We start from the raw sequence: 25,167 nt of genomic DNA on the forward strand, positions 1-25,167 counted from the left end.
TCCTATAAACTCTGTACAATTTCAGATTTTACTCGAGTGAAGTCTCTTCCTTCCAGTGACCAAATTCTCCACTCGCGGCCTTAGCCTGGGGCTCGCACTGTTCTTCACGGCCCTTGTTGGGTCCTGTTTGATTGCCTGTGTGCCTCGTTTGTCTCATTATTTCACAGTTTCTTGAAGAGATATAGTACGTTTGCTATTTCTTTTACCTTTCTCTCATGACCATTAATCCTGTTAGACTCACGGTAGATTCTCATTTAATAATTATCGAATTAAATCATTATGGATTTACCAACTCTTGTCCCCAGAGTTTCAACAAGCAATTCCTGATGCGTATAAGAGCTATCCAATAAACAGAACCCAAAATGACAGCAGCAATCTGTTGTGCAAGAGAAGCTACATAGGCATATGATTTTCCATTAATTGTAAGGCATACAATGAATTTTCCACCTTACTATGTGCTAATGTCTCAAAAACATCAAGACTTCTCCTAGAGGAGGAATCAGTGGGCCATACACAAAACTCACACCTTTTTCAGGCTACTTCCAAGTCTAGTGCTAGATCCTTCCACAGCTGTCCCAACCAAGGGCTTAGCTATATACATTTTTTTTGTTTGTTGCTCTGTGAGTGACATAATTTAGAAAGTATGTTGTCATCTCACAGTATAGAAAATTATAAAACATTGATTATAAAACATTAAACACAAACTCCAGTCTAGCATCAGTGTCGACGGGCTTCTAAAACTGAAATGTGATTTCAGTTTACACAACTACAGGTGCTTCATAGGTCATGAAATTCTGAACTTTTTGGCAATTGAAATTATATTAACCAGCTCAGTGCCCATAGCTGAGTGGTTAGGGTGCTGGCCACATACACCCAGGTCTGCTAAACAACTATGACAACTGCATCAAAAAATAGCTGGGCGTTGTGGCGGGTGCCTGTAGTCCCAGCTACTTGGGAGGCAAGAGAATCGCTTAGCCCAAGAGTTTGAGGTTGCTATGAGCTGTGATGCCATGGCACTCTACCGAGGGCAACATAGTGAGACCGTCTCAAAAAAAAAAGAAAGAAAGAAATTGCATTAACCATGTGTTCAAAATGTAAATGTGATTGTGTATTATGAACAGAAATTTTAAAAGTAAAATCTTTTATCAAATTTGAGAAGGAGGTTGGGTTGAGTCCTAGTTGGGTGTCCGGAAGGGACAGCGGGATGGCCAGGGGAGCAGAGGGAGGACAAGGAGCTCCCGGTGGGCGCCCACGTTTGGGGTTCATAGCCCAGAGGAGAAAGGTGGCCATGATGAAGTGTGAATAGGGTGCTAGTGAGTCTGGTTAACCCTGCGTGATTTAAACACAGTTCTTCATTTTGTAGCTCAAAACTGGGGATGAAATTTAAGAAGAAATATCAGTGAGAAAATGCAATAAGCAAAGTGGAAAAAACACACTAAAAGCTGGCTAAAAACACACTCTTAATTTCCATCATGGATGGTGCTAAGTCTTGCTGGAAAACTTTCAATATTGGGATTCTCCATAGAAAGCTATTGATTCTGTAGTTGGGTCAGAAGTGATAAAGAAAGCTGTTTCCTAGGCAACTTTTTAGTAGGCTAACCTAAAAGAGAACATTTCCACCCCCTTCTCTTTAAATAGGTATTGCGTCGGAACTGAGTAAATTGAGAAATACAGCAAACAGATTTCAAAAGAACGCTGATAAAATTACCAGGCAGACCAATGAATCACTCTTGATACTTAGAGCAATTCCTGAAGGTAAGTAGAAAGGAGTTTCTGGATCTAACAATGTCTTCTCGTTTTAAGAGCACCACACAGGAGCATAGGCCTGCCTCAGTCCAACCAGAGTCCCCACTGGAAAATCAGACCCAGACTGATAAAGGTTTTATCTGCAAAGGAATACAATTGAGAGTTGAAGATCACTGGGTCTTTCTTTTTAAATCACTTCAAAACATTTACACTGACATAGTAGAACATTAGAACAGAGACTTTATAGAGCCATCTTAATTGCTTATTTTTGAAATGAGCTTGACACAGCACTTCGATAAAAGAAGAGGCATTTTTCAAAAAGATGAATAAGGAAGGAAGCCAGACTGCCCTTTACCTGCTGGAATTTCAAAACTAGTTTCAAATCAATAGTTTTAAAAATGTACATTTCCTTTCTTTCTGTTTAGCTCTTTCCAGATGTTGTGAAAACAGAGACACCTCCCCCCACCCACCCGGGGTGCCTGTCAGCAAGGGAGAGAGGGAGGGGCCTGGGTAATATGATTGATCCCTTACTGAGAAACTATGAGTAGATAATTTTCTGTTATTGCTATTTTTCTGTTAATTTTAGTAATTATGTCAATTTCAGGAAGCATGTCTGATCCTTCTTGTCTCTGGTCTGCTCCCTGTGCAGATAAACTTGTAATTCATTTTTAGCGCAGAGTCAAACAGACTTAAGTTGTACAGGCTGGTGGGGAGGTGACATTGAGGTTTTTATCTTCTTTTTACAAAGAAGTAGAGCATGTTATATGCGGCTGTAATATTTCCATTCAAAACAAAAAGCTCTGTAGGCCATTGACCACTGCCCAAAAGAAAAAAAAAAGCAAAGAAGGCTCAGTTTGTATTCAACAATCAGTAAACTACCACATGTTTCTCTGTAAAGCTGTATTTGTCACAGTTTTATTCTTTTCTCTATGTGTAATCAGCAGAGTGTGCACTTACATATATATTTATTTTAGGTGTGGGACACCAAGGAGCCAGAACCAAAGAGCTGGCCACATCAGTAAACCGGAGCGCTGTGAGCACGCTGGCGGACGTGGCGGGGTTGAGCCGGAAGCTGCTGAACACGTCGACTGACCTGTCCAGGGTCAACGCCGCGCTGCGAGAGACAAACAAGCTCCTGCGTGACTTGAACCTGACCAGTACGTCAGTGTCCTTCCTCGGAGGGTTTTTTGGGGGGGTTATTGAGACAGAGTCTCACTCTGTCACCGTGAGTGGTAGAGTGCTGTGGTGTCATAGTTCACAACAACCTCAAACTCCTGGGCTTAAACGATCCTCTTACCTCAGATTCCCAAGTAGTTGAACTACAGGTGCCCACCATATCTCCTGGCTAATTTTTCTGGTTTTGGTAGTGGCAAGGTCTCAACTCTTGCTCAGGCTGGTCTTGAACTCCTACACTCAAGCCATCCACCCGCCTCTACAGGGCTGGGATTACAGGCCTGAGCCACCAAGGCACCTGGCCCTTCCTTGCAGTTTTTAAATGTGCATCATGCTCACTAAACGTGCAATGGGGCCTTGCTCATAACCGTCCTTAAAAGGAAAAACGTGCTAACATAGGATTAGCATTTATAAAGAAAGGCCTTGGGTAAGTGCACGCTACTGGTGCGTTTTTCAAATATTTACCAATAGTTCACAGAAGGATTATTAGGACATTCTGTTTTCCTGGTGCATTAGTGATGAACAGTTCACTATCTTGTTTGTCCCCCTCTCCTCCTTCCTTTCCACCCCTTGCCCCATTGCATTCGCCAGCTCTGTTAGCAGAAAGAAAAGTTAAAGATGTGGAAACACAAGCCAACCTTCTATTTGATCGGTTGAAGCCTTTGAAGATTTTAGAAGAGAATCTGAACAGAAACCTGTCCGAAATTAAACTGCTAATCAGCCAGGCCCGGAAACAAGCAGCTTCCGTGAGTCAGGGCCCTGGGCTCTCGGTATCCCTGGCTCTTGGCAGCCCGGCTGGGTCGCGCCCCATCCCAAGAATTCCTGCACACCAGGTCCTGGTAACCCCAGGTCCTCACAGCCTCATCTTGGTATATTTAAACCAGTGACCCACCTCATTTTCTTTGAGATTTGCTTTTTATCAGCATGTTTCCAAACATCGTCAGCCAAGAAACCTCCGTGTCTTTATGGAGAGTTATTGGTAGGCCTAGATTTACGGCCATCAGCCTCGAGGGAGCAGGACACGGTGATACAAGTGTTACCGACCCTCTGAGTTTCATTGGTTTTATATGGTGCTACTTATTCATTCTATCAACTTAGTTTTAATAATCCCGATACTTTTCAGAATGTCTGTGCAGCTTCAGCCTCGTCCTTGAGGAGTCTGAGGAGACAATTTGTAGACCCACAAATATCATACAAATCCAGGTTACTAAATTCGTAAGCCTCTGGGCATCTGGAGAAGTTCAAAGCTGAGGAGAGGTTTTACAGCCACCCTTGGGACATGCGCTGGCTGTGCTCTGGGGGAGGGGAGTTTCTGGGCGATCTGTGACTGCCCTCACTATTAGAAAGGGAATGTGGGTTTCCATGACCTCTGGCTTCCATCTGCTTCAGTTACAGTGGCAAAAATAGACAAATGTCAGCCCAAAGAATGGCTCTGGATGCAGAAGTTAATACAAACTTAGAATCTTTAAGGTTAATGTGAGATACATATGCAAATCATTACTAATCCAAGAAAGTGCAATAATTGCTCTATAAATATTTGCCGAGTGAGCCTCTCCATTTACCAAATGATCATCAAATATCCTCTTCGTTCAGGTGGAAAGATTTCGAGGTGATAAGGTCCTTGTCCTTAAAGAATTAAATCTCATGTGAGCGAGACAGTTTCCTATGATACCCTATTAAAAGAGGATTTTAAACATGTTAAACATGTTACCAAATAAAATCATTCTTACCATCATCTGGTTGCTCACTTTTCGAAACACAAAGTATTGTGCATTATCAAGAGAAGCAGCCTGCCCCACAGGGAAAATTCTTTACAGGATAGCGCTTTGGACCTGCTGCTTGCTGTGTGTGTCACTGAATAATCGTGACGCTTCCCTTTTCCTCCTACAGATTAAAGTCGCCGTGTCTGCGGACAGAGACTGCGTCCGGGCCTACCAGCCTCAGATTACTTCTACGAACTATAACACCCTAACGCTAAACGTTAAGACCCGTGAACCAGACAACCTTCTCTTCTACCTCGGCAGCGGCACCAGTGTAAGTTACAGTCCTGTGCAAAGCAGCAGTGAGTCTTTTATAGATTTTCTGAATTGATACTTACTTGGTTGAAAGAAATAGAATTAGTTAAGTCACTAACTCTCTGACATGGACTAACCTTTGCCAATATGGTAATGTTACAATTAAAAACAACTTTTAATTTGAATGTCTGTGAGAAGGAAAGTGATATATTTCTGAACAATGCCCCCTCTGCCATCTTAATCACAAGTGGTGGGGAAAATACTTGGTGTGATGGCCCCAGGACCCCAGAGGTGACTGAGTATTACAGTTGTCAAGCTTCTCCCAGGTTGCTCCTGCCAGTAAGATTCCATGGTTCCCTGATGGCGAATTCCCTGTGGAAGACCTCTGGTACCTTGGCTGTGCCGGTGGGATGGGTCAGAGCCCTGGGTGTGAAGGTCACGTGTCCATCCACCACGTGGGATTTCCTGGCTCCTGACTCCCTGTGTATTTCTCGTCCATTGATTGCCTTCTGAGACTGGGCAGAACAAACAAGCACAACACTTTCCTTCGTGTTCCCTGTGGACTCCTGGGACCCCACCCCCACCCCCAGAGAGTTTTCCTGGGGTCCCTAGGACAGGCGTTCAGATAGGCCATGTCTCCCCTCCAGGAAGGGGGGCACTGATGTCCCCATCGCTCGGAGTCAGCCCCCAGCTCCAGGGAGGGGAGCATTTAACACAAAAGAAAACAGTTGTATAGATTTTGCTTTAAAAAAAATAATAGCGAAAACACCGTAAGAGCTTGTTCTTGATAGTATCTTGGTGGCTGTGCAGACAGTCCATGTGTAAACTCATCCCCACTCACGCCCCGTGCCCCAGTCTGATTTTCTTGCAGTGGAGATGCGGCGGGGGACCGTGGCCTTCCTCTGGGACCTGGGGTCCGGGTCAGCGAGGCTGGATTTTCCAGAGGTCCCCATTGATGACAACAGGTGGCATAGCATCCATGTAACCAGGTGCCAGAAAAAGCTCTCTCAAATTATCTCTCTTCTTTAAACTTTTAAAATAAGCAGCTGCATGCTTGTACAATCATATAATAGGCCTTGAAACTTCTGGAAAGTTAGATTATAATTAAAGAATACTTGGTTTAGATTAACTACAGGAATAGGGCTTGTTGCAAATGGCAAAATTTATTTTTTTTTCAGGCTGAATAGAATTCCACTGACTATGTAAACCACATTCTCTTTACCTATTCGTCCACTGATGGTTAATCATTTCCACCTTCTATTCAAAAGCATGACATTGGCTCAGCACCCATAGCACAGTGGTTACGGCACCAGCCACATGCAGTTGGCCCAAGAGTTGGAGGTTGCTGTGATGTCATGGCACTCTACCAAGGGTGACATAATGAGACTTTGTCTCAAAAAGAAAATTCAGACACATAACAAAATTCTTCCTTTTAAAGTCTCTCTCCAAAGGTAATACTTTTAAGCATCGTTAAGTAGTTTTTTGTTTTTTGAGACAGAGCCTTAAGTTGTCTCCATACTCTTGTGCTCAAGCGATCCTCTTGCCTCAGCTTCCCAAATAGCTGGGAGTATAGGCATGTGCCACTATACCCATCAAGTTTTTCTGCTTTTAGTGGAGACGGGTCTCACTTTTGCTTAGGGTGGTCTAGAACTCTCGAGCTCAAGCAATCCATCTGCCTCAGCCTCTCAGAGTGCTGGGATTATAGGCATGAACCACTACACCAGGCTATTTTATTTTATTTATTTATTATTATTTTTGAGACAGAGACTCACTATGTTGCCCTCAGTAGAGTGCTGTGGCATCATAGCTCACAGCAACCTCAAACTCTTGGGCTTAGCTGGGACTACAGGCGCCCTCCACAATACCCAGCTATATTTTTTGTTGTTGCAGTTGTTTTTTAGCAGGCCCAGGCCAGGTTTGAACCCACCAGCCCCAGTGTATGTGGCCGGCGCCCTACCCACTGAACTACGGGCACTTCCCAGTATAGTCTTTTCTTTTTACTTTTCTGTAATATTATGGTATGTTGTTGTGATTTTTTTTCTTCATTCCTTCAAAATATTATATTGAAGTCAGTAAGCTTTCTTCAATTACAGTTTAACTCACATGAGCTCTTTTAAGCAAAGAGGTAATATGGCAAAATGTCTGTTTCAGAGTAACTACTCTGCAGGATTTGGGAGAGAAATTGGGGTGGGCAGGATAAACCTGGAAGCAGGGAGACCAATAGGAGGTGCTGTTGTGAGGGGCCTGGGAAGACCAGGTAGATGGTGGCTGTGGATGAAACAGTTGGCGATATATGTCACCAACTTAAAATTAAGAAAGTTCCTTTTATGATTCTTTGTGACCCTTAGATTTGGAAACATTGGCTCACTGAGTGTAAAGGAAATGAATTCCAATCAAAAGCCACCACCAAAAACAAGTCAATCCCCGGGAACAGCCAAGGTTCTGGATATAAACAATTCAACACTCATGTTCGTTGGAGGACTGGGAGGACAAATCAAGGTAACGTTCTGACAGTTGATCTGAACAGGACCGATTGGCTGACTTTACCCATTTACAAAATTAATATTTTAAATTGTTGAATAGGTCCCAGGCAGATGAAGATTTTTCTACTTCTATTGTTTTGCTTTGTGGCAGCTCACTTGTCACCTGCAGAGCTAGGCTGGTGCTTGATCAATGATGTAATCAATGACAGGAAGCCAATGGCTCATTTTGTTGTTCTGGGTTTCTTTTCCAATGGCAAAACAGGAAATTCAATATTCCGTGTTAATTTCTGTAAAGTTTCTTTAGCTGACTAATTGACTAATTAACTAGTTTCTTTAGCTGACTAATTAACTAATTTCTTTAGGTTGACTAATACTGATTGGTGCTTAGCAAAGGGGCCAACCACGTTTATTTCATCTGTTATCCCTCACCTGTTAAAAGTAGTTGAGCTCCTTGGACCCGGAATCACCACCACCCACGTTCCCTGGGGCTCTGTTTCCTCATATGTAAAAGGAGCTTTCTCCGGCAGTAACTGAGATGATCCTTAAGATGCTGTCTAGTTCCTGCTCATTCCTCGACTTCACAACTGGAAGGAAATCCAGTGATTACAAACTGGCTGTTTTTCTGAATGTTACTCTCTCAAAATTTAGATCTGTTCTGTTTGCGGTCTCAGGGAGTTTTGTGCTCTGGGAGAATTTTTTTCACTTCACCAACTAAACGTAGTTTATGTGTTTGTTTCCTTACATCAGAAATCTCCTGCTGTGAAGGTTACTCATTTCAGAGGCTGCCTGGGAGAAGCTTTCTTAAATGGAAAATCCATCGGCCTCTGGAACTACCTAGAAAGGGAGGGCAAATGTCACGGCTGCTTTGGAAGGTGAGATGTCCCCACGATTTTACACCTGGTGTGTCATTCTGTTAACATCTGAGGGCTGTGGAAAAAACTTAATGCACGTCAGAGAGTTTGTGGTATTGTTTATTTTATTACAAAGGATATGAAATAGATTATCTACTGGGCATAATTTTTAACTCTTTAAAAAGAAGTGCTCTTTTTGCTGCGTCTTGTATGTGTACCGTATGCTTTGATTGTGGATCATAAACTCTAAAAGCTTCAGACTTTTTCTCAAACAGCCTCTGTCTCCAAGAGCCACAGTTAAATTGTGGGGAAATCACTGTACATTTTTATTTTGAAAATACCTCCAAGAGGCTCAGCGCTCATGGCTCAAGCGGCTAAGGCGCCAGCCACATACATCTGAGCTGGTGGGTTCAAATCCAGCCCGGGCCCACCAAACAACAAGGACAGCTGCAACCAAAAAATAGCCAGGCATTGTGGCAGGCACCTGTAGTCCCAGCTACTTGGTAGGCGGAGGCAGGAGAATCACTTGAGCCCAGGAGTTGGAGGTTGCTGTGAGCTGTGAGGCCACAGCACCCTACCCAGGGTGACAGCTTGAGGCTCTGTCTCAAAAAAAAAAAAAAAAGACTATACCTCCAAGAATGAGGGGTATGTGTGTACACAATTTTTACAGATAATTATTTTCCTATTACTAACCAAGTTCTATAATTCTAGAAATTAAATGCATTTGGAAATGGAGAACAACTAACATCTTTTTGCACATATAGATATAACAGGAGGCATTTAATAACTCAATCTAACCAAGCTCAATACCTGCCCGGTTATTTTGTAACAAAATAACTACAGCCCCTTAAGTAAGTAAGGCCTGCTTTCTAGCACTATAATAATTAAGACAATAAATTATCTTTTGTTATTAGAGAATTGTAACATCTAAGTTCTCTCATCTAAGGGGCTCCTCTGTCCAGATAAATATCTGTAATTAATAGCAAGTGTGACAAGATCAGTTAAAAGCAACTTGAGTTGGCTTACACCTGTAATCCTAGCACTCTGGGAGGCCAAGTGGGTGGATCACCTGAGCTCAGGAGTTGGAGATCGCCCAAGCAGCAGGGAGACATCGTTTCTACTAAAAGTAGAAAAACTGTCGGGCATTTAAAGTCCAAGAGTTTGAGGTTGCTGTGAGCTGTGATGCCATAGCACTCTACTGAGGGGGACATAGTGAGACTCTGTCTCTTTCTCTTTACACGGTGTTCCTAACAAGGAACTCTGCAGCAATTTAGTAATTGTAACATGAAAAATGCCCCAACCCCACCCTCACCCTATTGCCTTCTGATTTCATGATTGTTTGTTTTTAAGCACCAAAGTAGTTAAGAAAAGCTCCATCTTTCCCTGCTGCACCCCTTTTAATGAAGGATTTGTTCTGTAGAATTTGGATTCAGTCCGAAGGCCACACTTAAGGATCTAGAAGGCCCCAAGTTTCCCTAAGGTTGCAGGTTCCCCACCCCTGCTGAAACCTCACTGTTAGAAAGGAAAATTGTTAACAGCAATTTTCTAATTAGAAAATCTTTGAAACAGTATAAAATTAAAAATAGAAAAAAGCACAAGTGATAAATATAAATATTTTGTGCAGTTGTATAATGTATCTGTGGTTTAAATTAAGTATTATAACAAAAGTTCAGTTAAAAAATTACATGGACATATTGTACAGTGGGAAAAAATGTTTAAAAACTTTAAAAGTTCATGAGGTAAAAATGTTAAGCCAAGAGGTTAATTATTAAAGAAAATATATTTTTAATTTCACATAAAAAAAAAAAAATCTTTCCATGCCGCCATAATGGTGCGCATGAACATCCTGGCTGATGCTCTTAGGAGCATCAACAATGCTGAAAAGAGAGGCAAACGCCAGATTCTTATAAGGCCATGCTCCAAAGTCATCGTCCAGTTTCTAACTATGATGATGAAGCAGGGTTACATTGGCAAATTTGAAATCATCCATGATCACAGAGCTGGGAAAATTGTTGTGAACCTCACAGGCAGGTTAAACAGGTGTGGAGTGATCAGCCCAAGGTTTGATGTACAACTCAAAGATCCAGAAAAATGGCAGAATAATCTGCTCCCATCCCGCCAGTTTGGTGTCACTGCACTGACAACTTCAGCTGGCGTCATGGACCACGCAAAAGCAAGAAGAAAACACATAGGAGGGAAAATCCTGGGATTCTGTTTCTAGGGATGTAATACACACTGAAAAATAAAATGCCTCAAGGGAAAAAAAAATAATGTTTCTAATTTGGAAAATGTCCCCTATTTTCATCGTCATCTTCAGGGTCCTTTTGAATCCCTGACCTCCAGCTGCAGCCCTGAGTGAAGGTGATGGTTGTTGGCTCTTCTTCTCTTTTGTTGGAAGGAAGAAGTCGATTTTCTGTGTGGTCAGTTCTGTTCTCATTGAGACACCTGCCGCACAGATTCCCACCCACCCAGGACCTTTGACTGATGAGGAGGAGGGAGCCTGGCATGCTGTGTCCTGGTAATACAGGGCCTGGCTTGTGGATAGAGGGCGGCTGCCGCGCTGAGCTGGCGGACCACAGAGACTCATCAGCTCAAGCAAACTGGGGCTTGGTGAATTGAGCTTTTCTGCAGACTGAACAAATCAGCAAGCTATTGGCCAACATTTCCAGGAATAGGTGTTTGTAAAAAGTAACAGTTTGGTAGGATATGAATAGATAGCCTATAATAGATATCCTGATCACAAATGTTTGGGAAGCACTGAGTTAGAAAATTAAACTTTTTTTTTTTTTTGCTACAAGGCTGTCTGAGCCTTTATTTATCATTGATGTGTTAATATGCATGGTAACCCGGTCCTGGGGAGAAGGTGGAGTTGCAGAATTTTCCAAATCAAGACCCTGAACCCTTTTTTAAAAGAAGCATGCAGAATATACTTTAGCAGGTGCTGATATAGATACAGATGGGGGGCTTTGAGTCTGTTTTTGAATGGATTGTGCTGGCTGTCTTCATTGTAAATCCCACCCCCTTCACCAACCTTAGGCAAAAACTTTAGAAAGAATAACAACCTGATTTTAGTAACAATTCACTTTGGCTGACTGTGATTAGAATTTATTTTGCGTTTTTCCTCTTTGTGTAATTTGCCATTATGAAATCACGAGGGTGCTCCATTGATATACTTTAGATTTTTAAAAAAATTATGAGTGTTAACCCATAAGTGTAACTCATATACCAAGTCAATATGCTGATTTCTTTTTTTATTCCTCCTTGACTACATGTTTACACTTCTTTGTGTGGTATCACTGTTTATAATTGTGAACAATCCCTTAAATTCTCAAAGGATATTACAAAATTAATCACTAATTCTAACAGTTCTCATCAAAATGAATATAGAAAAACTCTTTTATTTAGTTAACGGGCACAATCCTTGCATTACTCAAGAGTGGCTATGGTGACAGTGTTGGCCACCAGCTGACCTTGGACAAGGGCTTTTCTTAGGCACTGGCTGTGTCTGTATCAGCCACACAGTCTGTCTCCTGGGATAGCTCATGGTTAGGGAAATGCCTGTATACAAACAAGCAGCTGTGCCCAAGCGGGGCAAGGGCAGCAGAGGCAGCAGCCTGAACACAAGACCCAGGATTATCTCACACCCCACATGAACCCCCACACCTGTCAGCACAGGATTATCTGAATCTTGGGAATGACAAGCTGGAGATCAGGGAGGGTTGGTGAGTCCTCCAGACTCACAGGACTGATAGTTGGGTTTGCTGACTATGTGGCTCCCACATGTGCCCTCAGAGTAATGGGGGAATTTCCAAGTTCAAGAACAGAGCTATCCACAAAGTGCTATCTTGTGTCCCTCACCTGGGCACAAGCCTGGAGCCATCTTCCTAGGGCCCCCTTGGGGACAGGCCCTGGGGCTGACTGGAGACTCATATGAGCCTCTGGTCATAGAACAAACTCCCGCAGTGGCCCCCGAGAACTCGGGGAAGTGGGGAGGCCCCAGAAACATGCCGCTGGCCCCAGGGGTACGAGTCTGCAGTCACGTCAGTCATCATTTTATGTGAATCATCCTGCACAGCTGCCTGGCTTGAACAGGCCCTGTTGAGGGAAGGGCTCAGGACTCACCTTCCTGTGAAAAGATTGCTCTCAGGGTCTGGGAGAGAAGGTGTCTGCACAGGGACGAGACAGATGTCCGGAGTTTTCTTTGAAACTTCAGTTTCTTGGGGTATGTCTGTGGCAAAGCACGTAATCTTTGAGGTGGCCTGATGGAGGCCAGTGTAGGGAGGAGCTCGGAACACAGCAGAGTCAGAAGGGCTCATGCAGCGTGAGCATCTGCTGGGGGCCAGGCACCGGTTCAAGAACTTTATGTATTTTAAGTCATGCATAGCACTCCCAGAGAGGTTCTATTATTAGAAATTTTACAGATGAAGAGAATGGGACGCGGGTTAAGTAACTTTTTTGAGTTCTCACAGCTAGTAAATTAGGAAACTGGGATGTGAACCCCAGGCATGTGGTTCTGGAGTCTGTGACCGTAGCCGCATGAAGCTGTGCTTGGCCAAGAGGTAGATCAAGGGAACATGCATCATGAAAGCTAAGGCTTTAGCACAAAAACTTCAGAATCAAACCACACTGTTTAAGAATTTATGCAGAGTGCATTTCCTGGGAATTACACTTCCTAAAAGAGATCACGTGATGGAAGTTTTTGGAAAAGCAAGAACGCAGGTAGCTGTGCATGTGAACCCGCAGGCTTCCAGAGCACCGCTGTTCTTGGTTTGGTTTTGTTTCCTCAGCTGTGGGGGTTCTTTTCTCACTGGTTGTCCTGTCTTGCTTGGACATGCGGCGCTGGGTTTGGTTGTTACACCTTCAACTAGGGAGAGGTCGAATTCTTACCCCCAACCCATCCTAATCCAGATTTTAATCTCAAGCCCTATGATAGTCCAAAAAATTATTTTTGAAACATAACTATGTTGTGTTACAGATGAATTACTCTAAATGAACAGTGAGTCCAGTCAGCCTTTTGAAGTGTAGGAGAGAGACAAGGGAACAGGCTTAGATAACAGGCTCCGGTGCAGGTCTGGTGTGGAACACGCTTACCTGAGCAGTGCCCTGGGCTCCGGTGCAGGTCTGGTGTGGAACACGCTTACCTGAGCAGTGCCCTGGGCTCCAGTGCAGGTCTGGTGTGGAACACACTTACCTGAGCAGTGCCCTGGGCTCCAGTGCAGGTCTGGTGTGGAACACGCTTACCTGAGCATTGCCCTGGGCTCCAGTGCAGGTCTGGTGTGGAACACGCTTACCTGAGCATTGCCCTGGCCTCTTGGTGCAGGTCTGGTGTGGAACACACTTATCTGAGCATTGCCCTGGGCTCCAGTGCAGGTCTGGTGTGGAACACGCTTACCTGAGCAGTGCCCTGGCCCCCTGGTGCAGGTCTGGTGTGGAACACACTTACCTGAGCATTGCCCTGGGCTCCAGTGCAGGTCTGGTGTGGAACACACTTACCTGAGCATTGCCCTGGGCTCCAGTGCAGGTCTGGTGTGGAACACGCTTACCTGAGCAGTGCCCTGGGCTCCGGTGCAGGTCTGGTGTGGAACACGCTTACCTGAGCAGTGCCCTGGGCTCCAGTGTAGGTCTGGTGTGGAACACACTTACCTGAGCAGTGCCCTGGCCCCCTGGTGCAGGTCTGGTGTGGAACACACTTACCTGAGCATTGCCCTGGCCCCTTGGTGCAGGTCTGTGGTGTGGAACACACTTACCTGAGCAGTGCCCTGGCCCCCTGGTGCAGGTCTGGTGTGGAACACACTTACCTGAGCAGTGCCCTGGCCCCTTGGTGCAGGTCTGTGGTGTGGAACACACTTACCTGAGCATTGCCCTGGGCTCCAGTGCAGGTCTGGTGTGGAACACACTTACCTGAGCAGTGCCCTGGCCCCCTGGTGCAGGTCTGGTGTGGAACACACTTACCTGAGCAGTGCCCTAGCCCCTTGGTGCAGGTCTGTGGTGTGGAACACACTTACCTGAGCATTGCCCTGGGCTCCAGTGCAGGTCTGGTGTGGAACACACTTACCTGAGCAGTGTCCTGGCCCTCCAGTGCACGTCTGTTGTAAGCTGTACATTCACCCCACAAGGTGAAGCAGGTCTTTAAACTCATCAGGCAGATTTTTGAGGATATCTATGTTTTTTCTTTTTTTCTTTTGAGACAGAGTCTCACTATGTTGCACTTGGTAGAATGCTATGGCATTGCAGCTTACGGCAACGCTTGGGCTCACGCGATTCCCTTGCCTCAGCCTCCCAAGTAGCTGGGACTACAGGCACGTGCCACAATGCCTGGCTGTTATTGTTGTTGTTGTTGTCATTGTTGTCCAGCTGGCCTGGGCCGGGTTCAAACCTGCCAGCCTCGGTGTATGTGGCTGGTGCCATAACCACTGTGCTACGGGCCCCAAGCCTCAATGATTTTTTTTTAATGATCCTTCTGACACATGTTTGTTTTTCATATAATACTATTTTACCTGATGTATTAGTTAAAACCAACAGAGGGAGGCCAGGCGTGGTGGCTCACACCTATAATTCCAGCAATCTGGTAGGCTGAGGTGGGAAGATCCCTTGAGCTTAGGAGTTCAAGACCGGCCTGAGTAAGAAGAGACCCTGTCTTTACTAAAAACAGAAAAATTAGCCAGGCATGATGGCAGGAGCCGGTAGTCCCAGCTACTGGGGAAGCTGAGGCAGGAGGATCACTTAAGCCCAGGAGTTTGAGGTTGCTGTGAGCTAAAGTGTTTCCAGGGCAATCTAGCGTGGGGCAAGAGTGAGTCTCTGTCTCTAAATAAATAAATAATAAAATAAAACAGCACAAGATGATACATGCCAATATAAAAATTATTCTGCGAGGGCACTGGAATTAAGAAAAGACAGTTACATTGAAGGAAATTAGAATAAACAAACAAATCTAGAAATATTAAGTAGAAATTTGTATAGCAGTTATCCTCCTGTGAAAAACCTTCTTCTTACTAGAGGGAGCACTGCCTGCATTAACTTGCTTTTCCTTATAAAGCAGCTGGGCTTAAACTCAAGGCAAGCATATAGTAGTAGAGCCTCTGTGAGTTGACCACTCGGGGGGCTGTGCCAAGCAGATCAACACATGGAGGTGGTCAACATAAGGACCTAGGCCTGGTGTACATTGAGGACCTGTGATGCACGTCTGGTGTATGAAAATTAGGGCAACTTAATGGGGTGGTCAGTGTAGGGAGGTGGTGGACCATAGGACACACATCACCTGTACGGTAGGCCTAGTTTCTTATGTTGACCACCTCTGTATGTTGACCAATTTGTTACACTCCCTTGAGTGGTCAACTTCCAGAGGTTCTAATGTATGATTGTTTACCAAATTAATGTTATCAGAGTATTAATGTTATCAAATTATGGCAATAATAGCTCTACCGTGAATTTTATGTGGGAGAAATCAATAAACGAACGTATTGTTTGTTCTCCTTACCTTCTTGAAAATGGATTTTATCTTGTCTCTTCTCCTTTGCAGCTCCCAGAATGAAGACTCTTCCTTCCATTTTGACGGGAGTGGGTACTCTGTTGTGGAGAAGACGCTTCGGGCGACTGTGACCCAGATAATAATGCTCTTCAGTACCTTTTCACCCAATGGACTTCTTCTCTACCTGGCTTCCAATGGCACAGTAAGAGTCTGTCTGGGGCACGAAGCCCTCCTGTGTACACATGGTTTAATTGCTATGAATTTACTTGTGTTTAGTGAGGATTTTCTAATTAAATTATACATATGTACGCCATGCGAGTTTATGAACATATACTAATATATAGGTATGTATGTCATACAATTTCCCCATTTTGCATCATTTATTTATTATATGAATGTGAATTTACTGTAGAACAGTGGTTCTCAACCTTCCTAATGCCGCGAACCTTTAATACAGTCCAAAGACATCTCGACCCACAGGTTGAGAACTGCTGCTGTAGAACCTTCGGGACGTATAAAAGAGCACCCAGTGGAAACCAGCCTTCCAGTCATTACAAATATCAGTTAAACATTTGTTATTAAGTTTTGAGTTCAAATGATATGTTTTGTTCTATGTTCACTGCAACCACAGGAACCTTATTTAAATTCCACTCACGGGAATGTCATGATCCCATTTTCCTCTCATGTTCTAGTAATTTCCGTCTCTCAGACTTCTACTTTTATTTTTTAGGACTGGCCCATTTCTCAGTCTGAATAAAAAAGATCCAAAGAGATTCCACTTTCTTATTTATGAAACTTTTAGATTTTCATAGCAAGGAGGATGGTTTCATTCTTATTTGTGTAGTATTCCAGAAAACCTTCATGGACGTTTTTAGTTTTATAGCATAGACGTCTGGTGATGGGGCCAGATCCAGTTTTCTGAGTTTGATTTTAGTTTTCTGCCATTCCTGACTTGAAGGGAAATGGACACATGGGATCCAGATACAGCCATGGGGAAATGTGTTCTTTTCTTTACAGAAAGACTTTTTATCCATCGAGTTGGTCCACGGCAGAGTGAAAGTTACTGTTGACCTGGGTTCGGGACCCCTTGCTCTTATTACAGACAGACGTTACAACAACGGGACCTGGTACAAAATTGCCTTTCAGAGAAACCGGAAACAAGGTAGGTGCCCAAATGGACTAGGCTGCTGTCGGTCAAATTCTTCTAAAAGCAGCAATCCTTATTCTACCTTAGTTTCCTTGGTATTCTAAATAATGTTCTAATGGAAAGCCATTGTCTTTGGTATTTTAAGCAACGAAATTCATGCTTTGCTAGAGGAATATTATAATAATAAGCTGTGGTTTCCAAGTACATTTTTTTGTTGTTGCAGTTTTTGGCCGGGGCTGGGTTTGAACCGGCCACCTCCGGTATATGGGGCTGGGCCCTACTCCTTGAGCCCCAGGCACCGCCCCACGTACATTATTTAACATTAAATGCTGAATTGCGACCAGACATCGAATCCATTCTGTTTTCTTCCATACCCGTACTGCTGTCATTTATCAACATGTATACTGGATTTATTGACTTTGGTCAAGAGGATTTCTCACTTGTCTTTTAATAGCCCAGAACATCAGCTGGTCAAATTTGCAGAATTTAAAAGAAGATGTCTTCGTAAATGAACGTTGTCAACAGACGTGTGCATTTTACTTTAGGGTAAAAAGTGATTTTCATTTCCTTGCCTCTTCCTTTCAACCTCCTTTTAGGTCTCCTAGCGGTCATCGACGCGTACAACACTAGTTACAAAGAGACTAAGCAAGGCGAGACTCCGGGAGTATCTTCCGACCTCAATCGTCTAGATAAGGATCCCATTTATGTGGGTGGATTGCCTCGGTCAAGAGTTGTAAGGTATGATGTTAAACTGCAGCACTTCTGTGCCCTCATTTCTACAACAGAGTGAGACCCTGTCTCAAAAAACACCAAAGGAACAAACAGAAAAAAATTTAATCTCTCCCAGTTCCATTTTGACATCGAGGTGTTGTCAGGGCTTTGTCCCTTGGAGGACCGTGGGAGAGAACCCACTCCACCCTCCTGGCTTCTGGTGGCTTCAAGGGGTCTTCAGCCTGTGGATGACGTTCTCTTTGTGGCTTCACCTCTGTGCCATGGTCCCTCTGTGTCTAGATTTCCCCTTTGATAAGGACCCCAGTCATCCCCAGTCATCCTGGATCAGGACCTACCCTAATGGCCTCATTTTAACTTGAGTAACTCCTCAAAGACCCTTTCCCCAAATAAGACCACAATCCCAGATTGGGAGGGAATGAAGAGGCCAAAACTGCAACATCTTTTGGGGGGGACACCATTCAATTCAATTCAGTTCAGACCCATAACCCATCATGCTTTTATTCTGAGCACTCTATGCCATATTAATTGGGAAATAAAGCAAGCCTTTTGCAGAAACATTAATTATTTTATATGCATTGCCATTAGAACATCTATTTTTTTTTTTTTTTGAGATAGAGTCTTACTCTGTTGCCCCAGCTAGAGTGCTGTGGCATCAGCCTAGTTTACAGCAACCTCAAACTCCCAGGTTCAAGAGAACCTGTCACCTCAGCCTCCAGAGTAGCTGAAACTGCAGATGCCGTCACAATGCCCAGCTAGGTTTTCTATTTTCAGTAGAGATGGAGTCTCGCTCTTGCTCGGGTTGGTCTCCAACTCCTGACCTCAAACAATCCACCTGCCTCAGCCTCCAGAGTGTTAGGATTACAGGAGTGAGCCACCACGCCTGGCTGACCTTTAGAACATTTAAATATTGTTTACTGTGCAATATTTGGAGACCCCACTTGTTATACTCCACTCCCTGTCCGGGCATTTTAAAGTAATAGAATCTCTCTCTCTCTCTCTCTCTTTTTTTTTCCTGAGACAAGGTCTTACTCTGTTGCCTGGACGAGAGTGCAGTGACATCAGCCTAGCTTACTATAAACTCAAACTCCTGGGCTCAAATGATCTTGCCTCAACCTCCTAAGTAGCTGGAATGACAGACAGGCATCACCGTGCCTCCTATTTTTTTTTTCCTTTTTGTAGAGATGGGGGTCTCACTATTGCCCAGCCTGGGGGTGAACAAGAGGGCCCAAGGGATCCTCTTGCCTTGACCTTCTAAAGTGCTGAGAGCCACCCATGAGCCACCATGGCCAGTACAGAATAGTAGAATTTCTTTTTTCTTTTCTTTTTTAAGAGCCTTTATTTTTATTTTATTTGTTTATTTATTTATTTATTTTTGTGGTTTTTGGCCAGGGCTGGGTTTGAACCCACCACCTCTAGCATATGGGACCGGCACCCTACTCCTTGAGCCACAGGCGCCACCCTTCTTTTTTTTTTTTTTGAGATAAAGTTTCACTATGTTGCCCTCACTACCGAGGCATCACAGCTCACAGCAACTTCAAACTCTTGGGCTTAAGTGATTCTTTTGCCTCAGCCTCCCAAGTAGCTGGGACGACAGGTGTCTGCCACAGCACCCAGCTATTTTTTTGTTGCAGTTGTTTAGTTGGCCCAGGCTGCCACCCTTGGTGCATGTGGCTGTGCCGTAACCACTGTGCTATACAGGCGCCGAGCCAGAATAGTAGAATTTCTTTACAGGAAAAAATACCATGCCCTCTGCAGACTTCTCAGGATTCCCCTTTGTGTGGCTAGAGTGAGTAATGTATGTGGAAGTTAAAAGACCGGCATTGAGAGCCCAGATGAAATGGGACAGGGGAGAGACAAAGGAATCCTTTGTAACAGTGATTCATGTTTAGCTTTGTGACTTTATTGACCTAAACCTATTTGTCATTTGTGTAAGTCTAGCAATCAAGGCAAGATAGCTTCCAGGGAGTAGAGTCATCAAATGTCCAAACTGGATCACCCAGCCCAGTGGTTTCCAAATTATCTGTGGCAGTGCCCTTTCTTTAGACCAAGTTCTTTTACAGAAGGCTGATGTGTCACACAGAGGAGCAGCCATGCAGTGGCCATGAGCAGCCCAGGGTCCACTTCCCACTGTGCCCCTCCCCTCTGCCAAGCATCCCGGAAAGGGCTCAGGAGCAGTTTGCAACCACAGTCACCTCCTGGTCTTAGACGTGAATACTTGAGACCTCTGGGGAGCTGGTCACTTGCCAAGTCAGAGCCGGGACTGTGGGTGTCTCCGAATCTCACCCCAGATGTCATTCCCTGGTCCTTCTATGGTTAGTTTAGCCTCGTGAGAGGCGGCTACATGGAATCGACATCCGAGTCTTTGTCAGTGTCACGGTGCGTCTGTACTTTGCCCACACGGCACAGGTATATGCTGGAGAAAAGGAAAGGCGTCCAGACCCCAGACGTTCATGTTAGAAGACACCTGAGTATCTTCACGGCCCACCTCCTCATTTACGTTGGAAGAAAACGAGATCCAGAAAGGCTGAAATTTGCCCCACATCATGTAGTTGCTTAAAGGTCCCCAGCTAATTATTTAACATAGACAAAAAAAAAAAAAAAGAGCTGTCATTGTAAGAGGAAACCACCTCACTGCAAAGCTCTCTTGTAACTAGCTGATGCAGAAAGTTTGGAGATGGTCAGCGGTCTTTGTGTTTGGAAATGAGAGCCTGACCCCAGCCAGGCATGGGGCAACTTCTGGAAAGAAAAATATGCTATTGAATTGGAGGTTAAGAAATAGGGTCTTGGGCAATCTCAGACTTTCCCAAATGCAATTATTTCCTTTAGGGTACATAGTATGGACAGAAACCCATGACTTCTTTAGCCGCTGATCCTGGCACCCCTTACACTTGTCCTCATGGGAGGCAAATGTTCTATTCTATGTGGTAACTGGATTATAACCTGTAGGCCATAATTTCCTTATGACAACGTATTGCCTTTCTTTTTTTTTTTTTTTTGTAGAGACAGAGTCTCACTTTATGGCCCTCGTAGAGTGCCATGGCCTCACACAGCTCACAGCAACCTCCAACTCCTGGGCTTAAGCGATTCTCTTGCCTCAGCCTCCCGAGAAGCTGGGACTATAGGCGCCCGCCACAACGCCCGGCTATTTTTTGGTTGCAGTTCAGCCGGGGCCGGGTTTGAACCCGCCACCCTCGGTATATGGGACCGGCGCCTTACGACTGAGCCACAGGCACCGCCCCGTATTGCCTTTCTTATAATTGTCCTGTGTTTTAATGAGTGTAAATTGTCACAACTATGAGTTCCCCTTAAAATATTAAATGTATTTGTAGGCAGCCATCAAAGTGGCCACACTCACTGGTCTAACAAAGCCCTTTCTCTAGTCCTTGGGAGAGAATTCGTTTGACCTGAAGTTCTCACCATCAATACCGTTATTAAAGGGAGGTCTAGATGTTTCTGCAGCGTGGCCCATGGACACAGATTTTTTTATGAATATAGGTCCATTTTTATTCCTTCTTTCAAAAATGGAACTATAAAATCCAAATTTCATTATGGTTTTTCTCATATCCTTCTTTGCAGGAAAGGAATCACCAGCAAAAGCTATGTGGGCTGTATCAAGAACCTGGAAATATCCAGATCGACCTTTGATTTACTCAGAAATTCCTATGGAGTGAGAAAAGGCTGTATGTTGGAGGTGGGAAACATTATTGTTGACGTTGGAATGTGTTTCTATAAATATCCACTGATGTAGCAAAATAATAACATCACAAAATCTAAATCAGCGGGGTGGATACAATGGAGAAAATGGGGAAGCCTGGGGACATCCCCCGCCGTGGGGAGTTGGCCTGTGGCTGGGGACTCACGGCTCCTCTTCATCCCCTCTGACCAGCCCATCCGAAGTGTCAGCCTCTTGAGAGGCGGCTACGTTGAGTTGCCATCCAAGTCTTTGACCCCAGAATCGGAATTGCTGGCCACATTTGCCACCAAGAACAGCAGTGGCATCATCCTGGCTGCCCTTGGCAGGGACATGGAGCTGCAGGGTCGTGGGCAGGCCCACGTGGTGAGTAGCTCCCCTGCCGCCCAGCCGCACGCTCCTACACTTTTGGTGTGTTCCTGGTTGTTTATGAGTATGCAATTTTAATATGTAAAAGTTACATTGCCGAGTTCTGTTCCCTTATGAATCAGTGATTCCTGTGCTGCGTAATCCATCCTCCTTGTCCAGTGACTTAGGAAAAGATATTTGTCATCTACCTGTAATTTTTTGTGAAAACACGTTCAGCGAGCACACACTGAGTTGTCTTCCATGTGTCATGGTCGTAACTTTTCATTCTAAGGCTAAAACTGCAGTCCTCCCCTGCTGTTCAGAGCTTTAGTCTACTGCTCTAAGGCAGGGTTTTCTTCATCTGCGATAGTAGTGATTTTCCACCAGTGTACTGTGAAAAATTTTAAACATCATAAATTAAATTATTTTCGAAAGAAGTTCAAAGCTCAGTGAGTATATTCTCTTTTTTTACTTTTTTTTTGATCAATATAATTTAAGTATACTGTGGGAGTTTAACTACAGGTTCAAGTATGACATGAGATAAGAAAGGTTGAAACATACTGTGCTTGAACGATTACAAAGGATTGAAAGAGCAGCAAGGGGCGGAGCCTGTGGCTCCTTGGGTAGAGTGCCGGCCCCATATACGAGGGTAGCGGGTTTGAACCCAGCTCCGGCCAAACTGCAACAAAAAAATAGCCAGGCTTTGTGGTGGGCACCTGTAGTCCTAGCTACTCGGAGGCTGAGGCAAGAAAATCACCTAAGCCCAGGAGTTGGAGGTTGCTGTGAGCTGTGACACCATGGTGCTCTAGCGAGGGCAATAAAATGAGACTCTGTCCCCCAAAAAAAGAAAGAACAGCAAGAGCGTCACAGCCTGTGACGAGCACATTGAGCGAGCGCCAGGAGAGGAGCGAGGACAGGGTTCCGTGTTCATGTTGCCATATTTATATTCCATTTTAGGAGCGTAGGTGATACTTACCTTACCCTCTGCTCAAACTTGCACCTGTCATGTGATTTGGAGAAACTTACAGATTGCTAGTGTACTGTCTTAACGAAGTGGAGCCCGTCTTAACCGCAGTGTACTGGGTTCCTTCTTTACTGTACAAGACACTTTACAGACATTGCTGCATAAGGATCACAGCCACTGCAAGGCAGATGCTGCTGCTTACATTTTGTTGAGGAAGAAATGGATTCAGAGAGCCCGGTTTATGGGCCCAAGGTCACACAGCTGTTATGTGACATCTGTTTGTAGACCCCAAGCACGTCACAAGCCACTTGGCGACGAAGGGCTGATAAGGACTGACATTGGTTTGGGACTCCATTGATCATTTCTTTTTTTAATATTTTTTCGGTTCTTCTTTAAAAAGTTGAACTGAAATTTATATAATTTTTTTTTTTTTTTGAGACAGAGTCTCAGCTGTCACCCTGGGTAGAATGCTGTAGCATCACAGCTCACAGCAACCTCCAACCTCCTCACGTGATCCTCCTGCCTCAGTTTTTCTATTTTAGTAGAGACGGGGTCTCGCTTTTTGCTCAGGCTGGTCTCAAACTCATGAGGATTACAGGCGTGAGCCACCACGACCAGCCTGAAATTTATATAAAATTAACCATTTTAGAGTAAACAAGTCAGTAGCATTTAGCACACCCATAGTGCCGCAAGGCCACCTTCTCTGTTTATTTCTAAACATTTTCATCACCCAAAATAGCAGTCTGGGGCCGTGAAGCAGTCACTCCCTGTGCCCCTCTCTCCCCACCCCTGCGTTTTGTCTCTAAGGATGGATTTGCCTATTCCGGATGTTCCATATGAATAGAGTCACACCAGGTGTGATCCTCGTGTCCTTCACCTAGCCCGTCTTTGAGTGTGTTCGCACTGTCGTATGTAAGGTCTTAATTCTTCATTCCTTTTTTTTTTTTTTTGGCCGGGGCTGGGTTTAAACCTGCAACCTCCAGCATATGGGGCCAGCGCCCTACTTCTTTGAGCCACAGGCACTGCCCAGGTCTTCGTTCCTTTTTATGGCTGACTAGTATCCACTGTGTGAACCTCTCAAGTTTATCATTTGCTTCCTTGATATGATGGGGTGATTTCTGCTTTTTGGCTGTTATGAATAATGCTGCCAGGAAGTGTTTGAGGCCCTGTTTTCAAGTCTTCTGAGTGCATACCTAGGAGAAGAGCTGTTGGTCATAGGGTAATCGTATGTTTGATTTTTGGAAGACCTGCCAGACTGTTTCTGAGCCAGCAAAAACAGAGTAATATCGTCCGGTAGTAACAAGGGTATTGTGAAACACCCCCATTCCAATTCTGCTGCTGGCATTATGAATTGTTACACCTCTTTTCAATATTGCAAAATGATTTTAAGAGCTTTAAACATTGTCAAACTTGAGTTCCACTTTTAGAAATGTTAGAAACAATTTCACAGGCAAAAAAATTTAAATATTCATATGGATGATAATAAACAATTATTAAATTGCAACTATTTTAAATGTCATTGATTAAAGAGACAAATTATAATCTGTCTACTTATTGGTACAGAATGTAGCAATAAAGAATCCGTGTGAAGGCAATGCAGAAATGGAGACGTGTGGTGGTATGCGTAGTGATAACAGAAGAAGGCAGAATGTAAATTATATGAAGGGATTAGAAAGTAACATGATCAATTTAAAATCGTTGTGTTCAATGATGGGAGTCTTAAGGCATTGCTTGCTTGATGTCAATATTCCCACGTTATCTTCGTAAGATGGAAATTTTTTAAATCCTGAGCTTTTTTCCGGGTAATTCTCTGTGCACTCCTGTCCCCAGCCCTTCTTCTCCATTCTGCTGATTGAAGGCCACGTTGAGGTGCACGTCAGTCTTGGGGACAGGTCCAACCTGAGGAAAGCCCTCCTACACGCTCCCACCGGCACCTACAGCGATGGACAGCCACATTCCATCTCCTTGGTTAGGAATCGGAGGTACTGTCCCCACAGCAAGGCCTGTGTCATGAGGGGTGGGGACCTCACCAGGGCTTCCAGCAGAAACCTTGTCCTGGCGCCCTGTGCAGTTAAATGACTGGCATCATGAGCATTCCACATAGTTCTAGAGGCCAAACCTTGCCAGACAGCTCCTGATGAGATGTTTGTGGGATTTCTATAATTGAACAACTTGCCCATTTTTGAAACTCAATAAAATCATATCGGATTAATACTGTGGCAAAGAGCATTATGGTGTTAATAAACAGTATTATATCAATAGTAAATATTACAGTAGTAAGTAGGTTATGTCAACATTTCTGTATATTTCCCTCCAGAACTCTAGAGCAAATGTTTGAAAAGTATACTGGACTTTTTCATCATAGGTAAAGAGGTAAAAGAAAACTACTCTCAAAAAAGGCAGTCAAATTCAATGATTTTTGTTAGCATTGCACTCATTTCTAAAGAATTTTCGGTTATAAGTTTAAATTTCTAAGATTCACCTTTTTGCTCTGACACATCATATTAAAATTTGTCTTCCAAGAACTTTTATTATTCAGTAAGAACTTT

At 44.1% G+C, this 25,167-nt stretch overlaps 1 protein-coding gene across 3 annotated transcripts in view; it reads left to right on the plus strand.

The window, feature by feature from the left end:
* The window catches only part of LAMA1 (laminin subunit alpha 1), a 168,223-nt gene that overhangs the window by 122,496 nt on the left and 20,560 nt on the right, over window positions 1-25,167 (plus strand). For all 3 annotated transcript variants that reach the window (XM_053571812.1, XM_053571813.1, XM_053571814.1), the window contains exons 42-54: window positions 1,639-1,755; window positions 2,721-2,903; window positions 3,511-3,665; window positions 4,810-4,953; window positions 5,790-5,923; window positions 7,283-7,433; window positions 8,165-8,289; window positions 15,788-15,938; window positions 16,754-16,898; window positions 17,480-17,621; window positions 21,192-21,306; window positions 21,502-21,672; window positions 24,449-24,600. In XM_053571812.1, coding sequence (XP_053427787.1) covers window positions 1,639-1,755; window positions 2,721-2,903; window positions 3,511-3,665; window positions 4,810-4,953; window positions 5,790-5,923; window positions 7,283-7,433; window positions 8,165-8,289; window positions 15,788-15,938; window positions 16,754-16,898; window positions 17,480-17,621; window positions 21,192-21,306; window positions 21,502-21,672; window positions 24,449-24,600 — 1,885 coding nt within the window. The remainder of the gene's footprint in view (window positions 1-1,638; window positions 1,756-2,720; window positions 2,904-3,510; window positions 3,666-4,809; window positions 4,954-5,789; window positions 5,924-7,282; window positions 7,434-8,164; window positions 8,290-15,787; window positions 15,939-16,753; window positions 16,899-17,479; window positions 17,622-21,191; window positions 21,307-21,501; window positions 21,673-24,448; window positions 24,601-25,167) is intronic.

This window comes from Nycticebus coucang, chromosome 19, assembly GCF_027406575.1.
Source record: "Nycticebus coucang isolate mNycCou1 chromosome 19, mNycCou1.pri, whole genome shotgun sequence".
Lineage (NCBI taxonomy): Eukaryota > Metazoa > Chordata > Mammalia > Primates > Lorisidae > Nycticebus > Nycticebus coucang.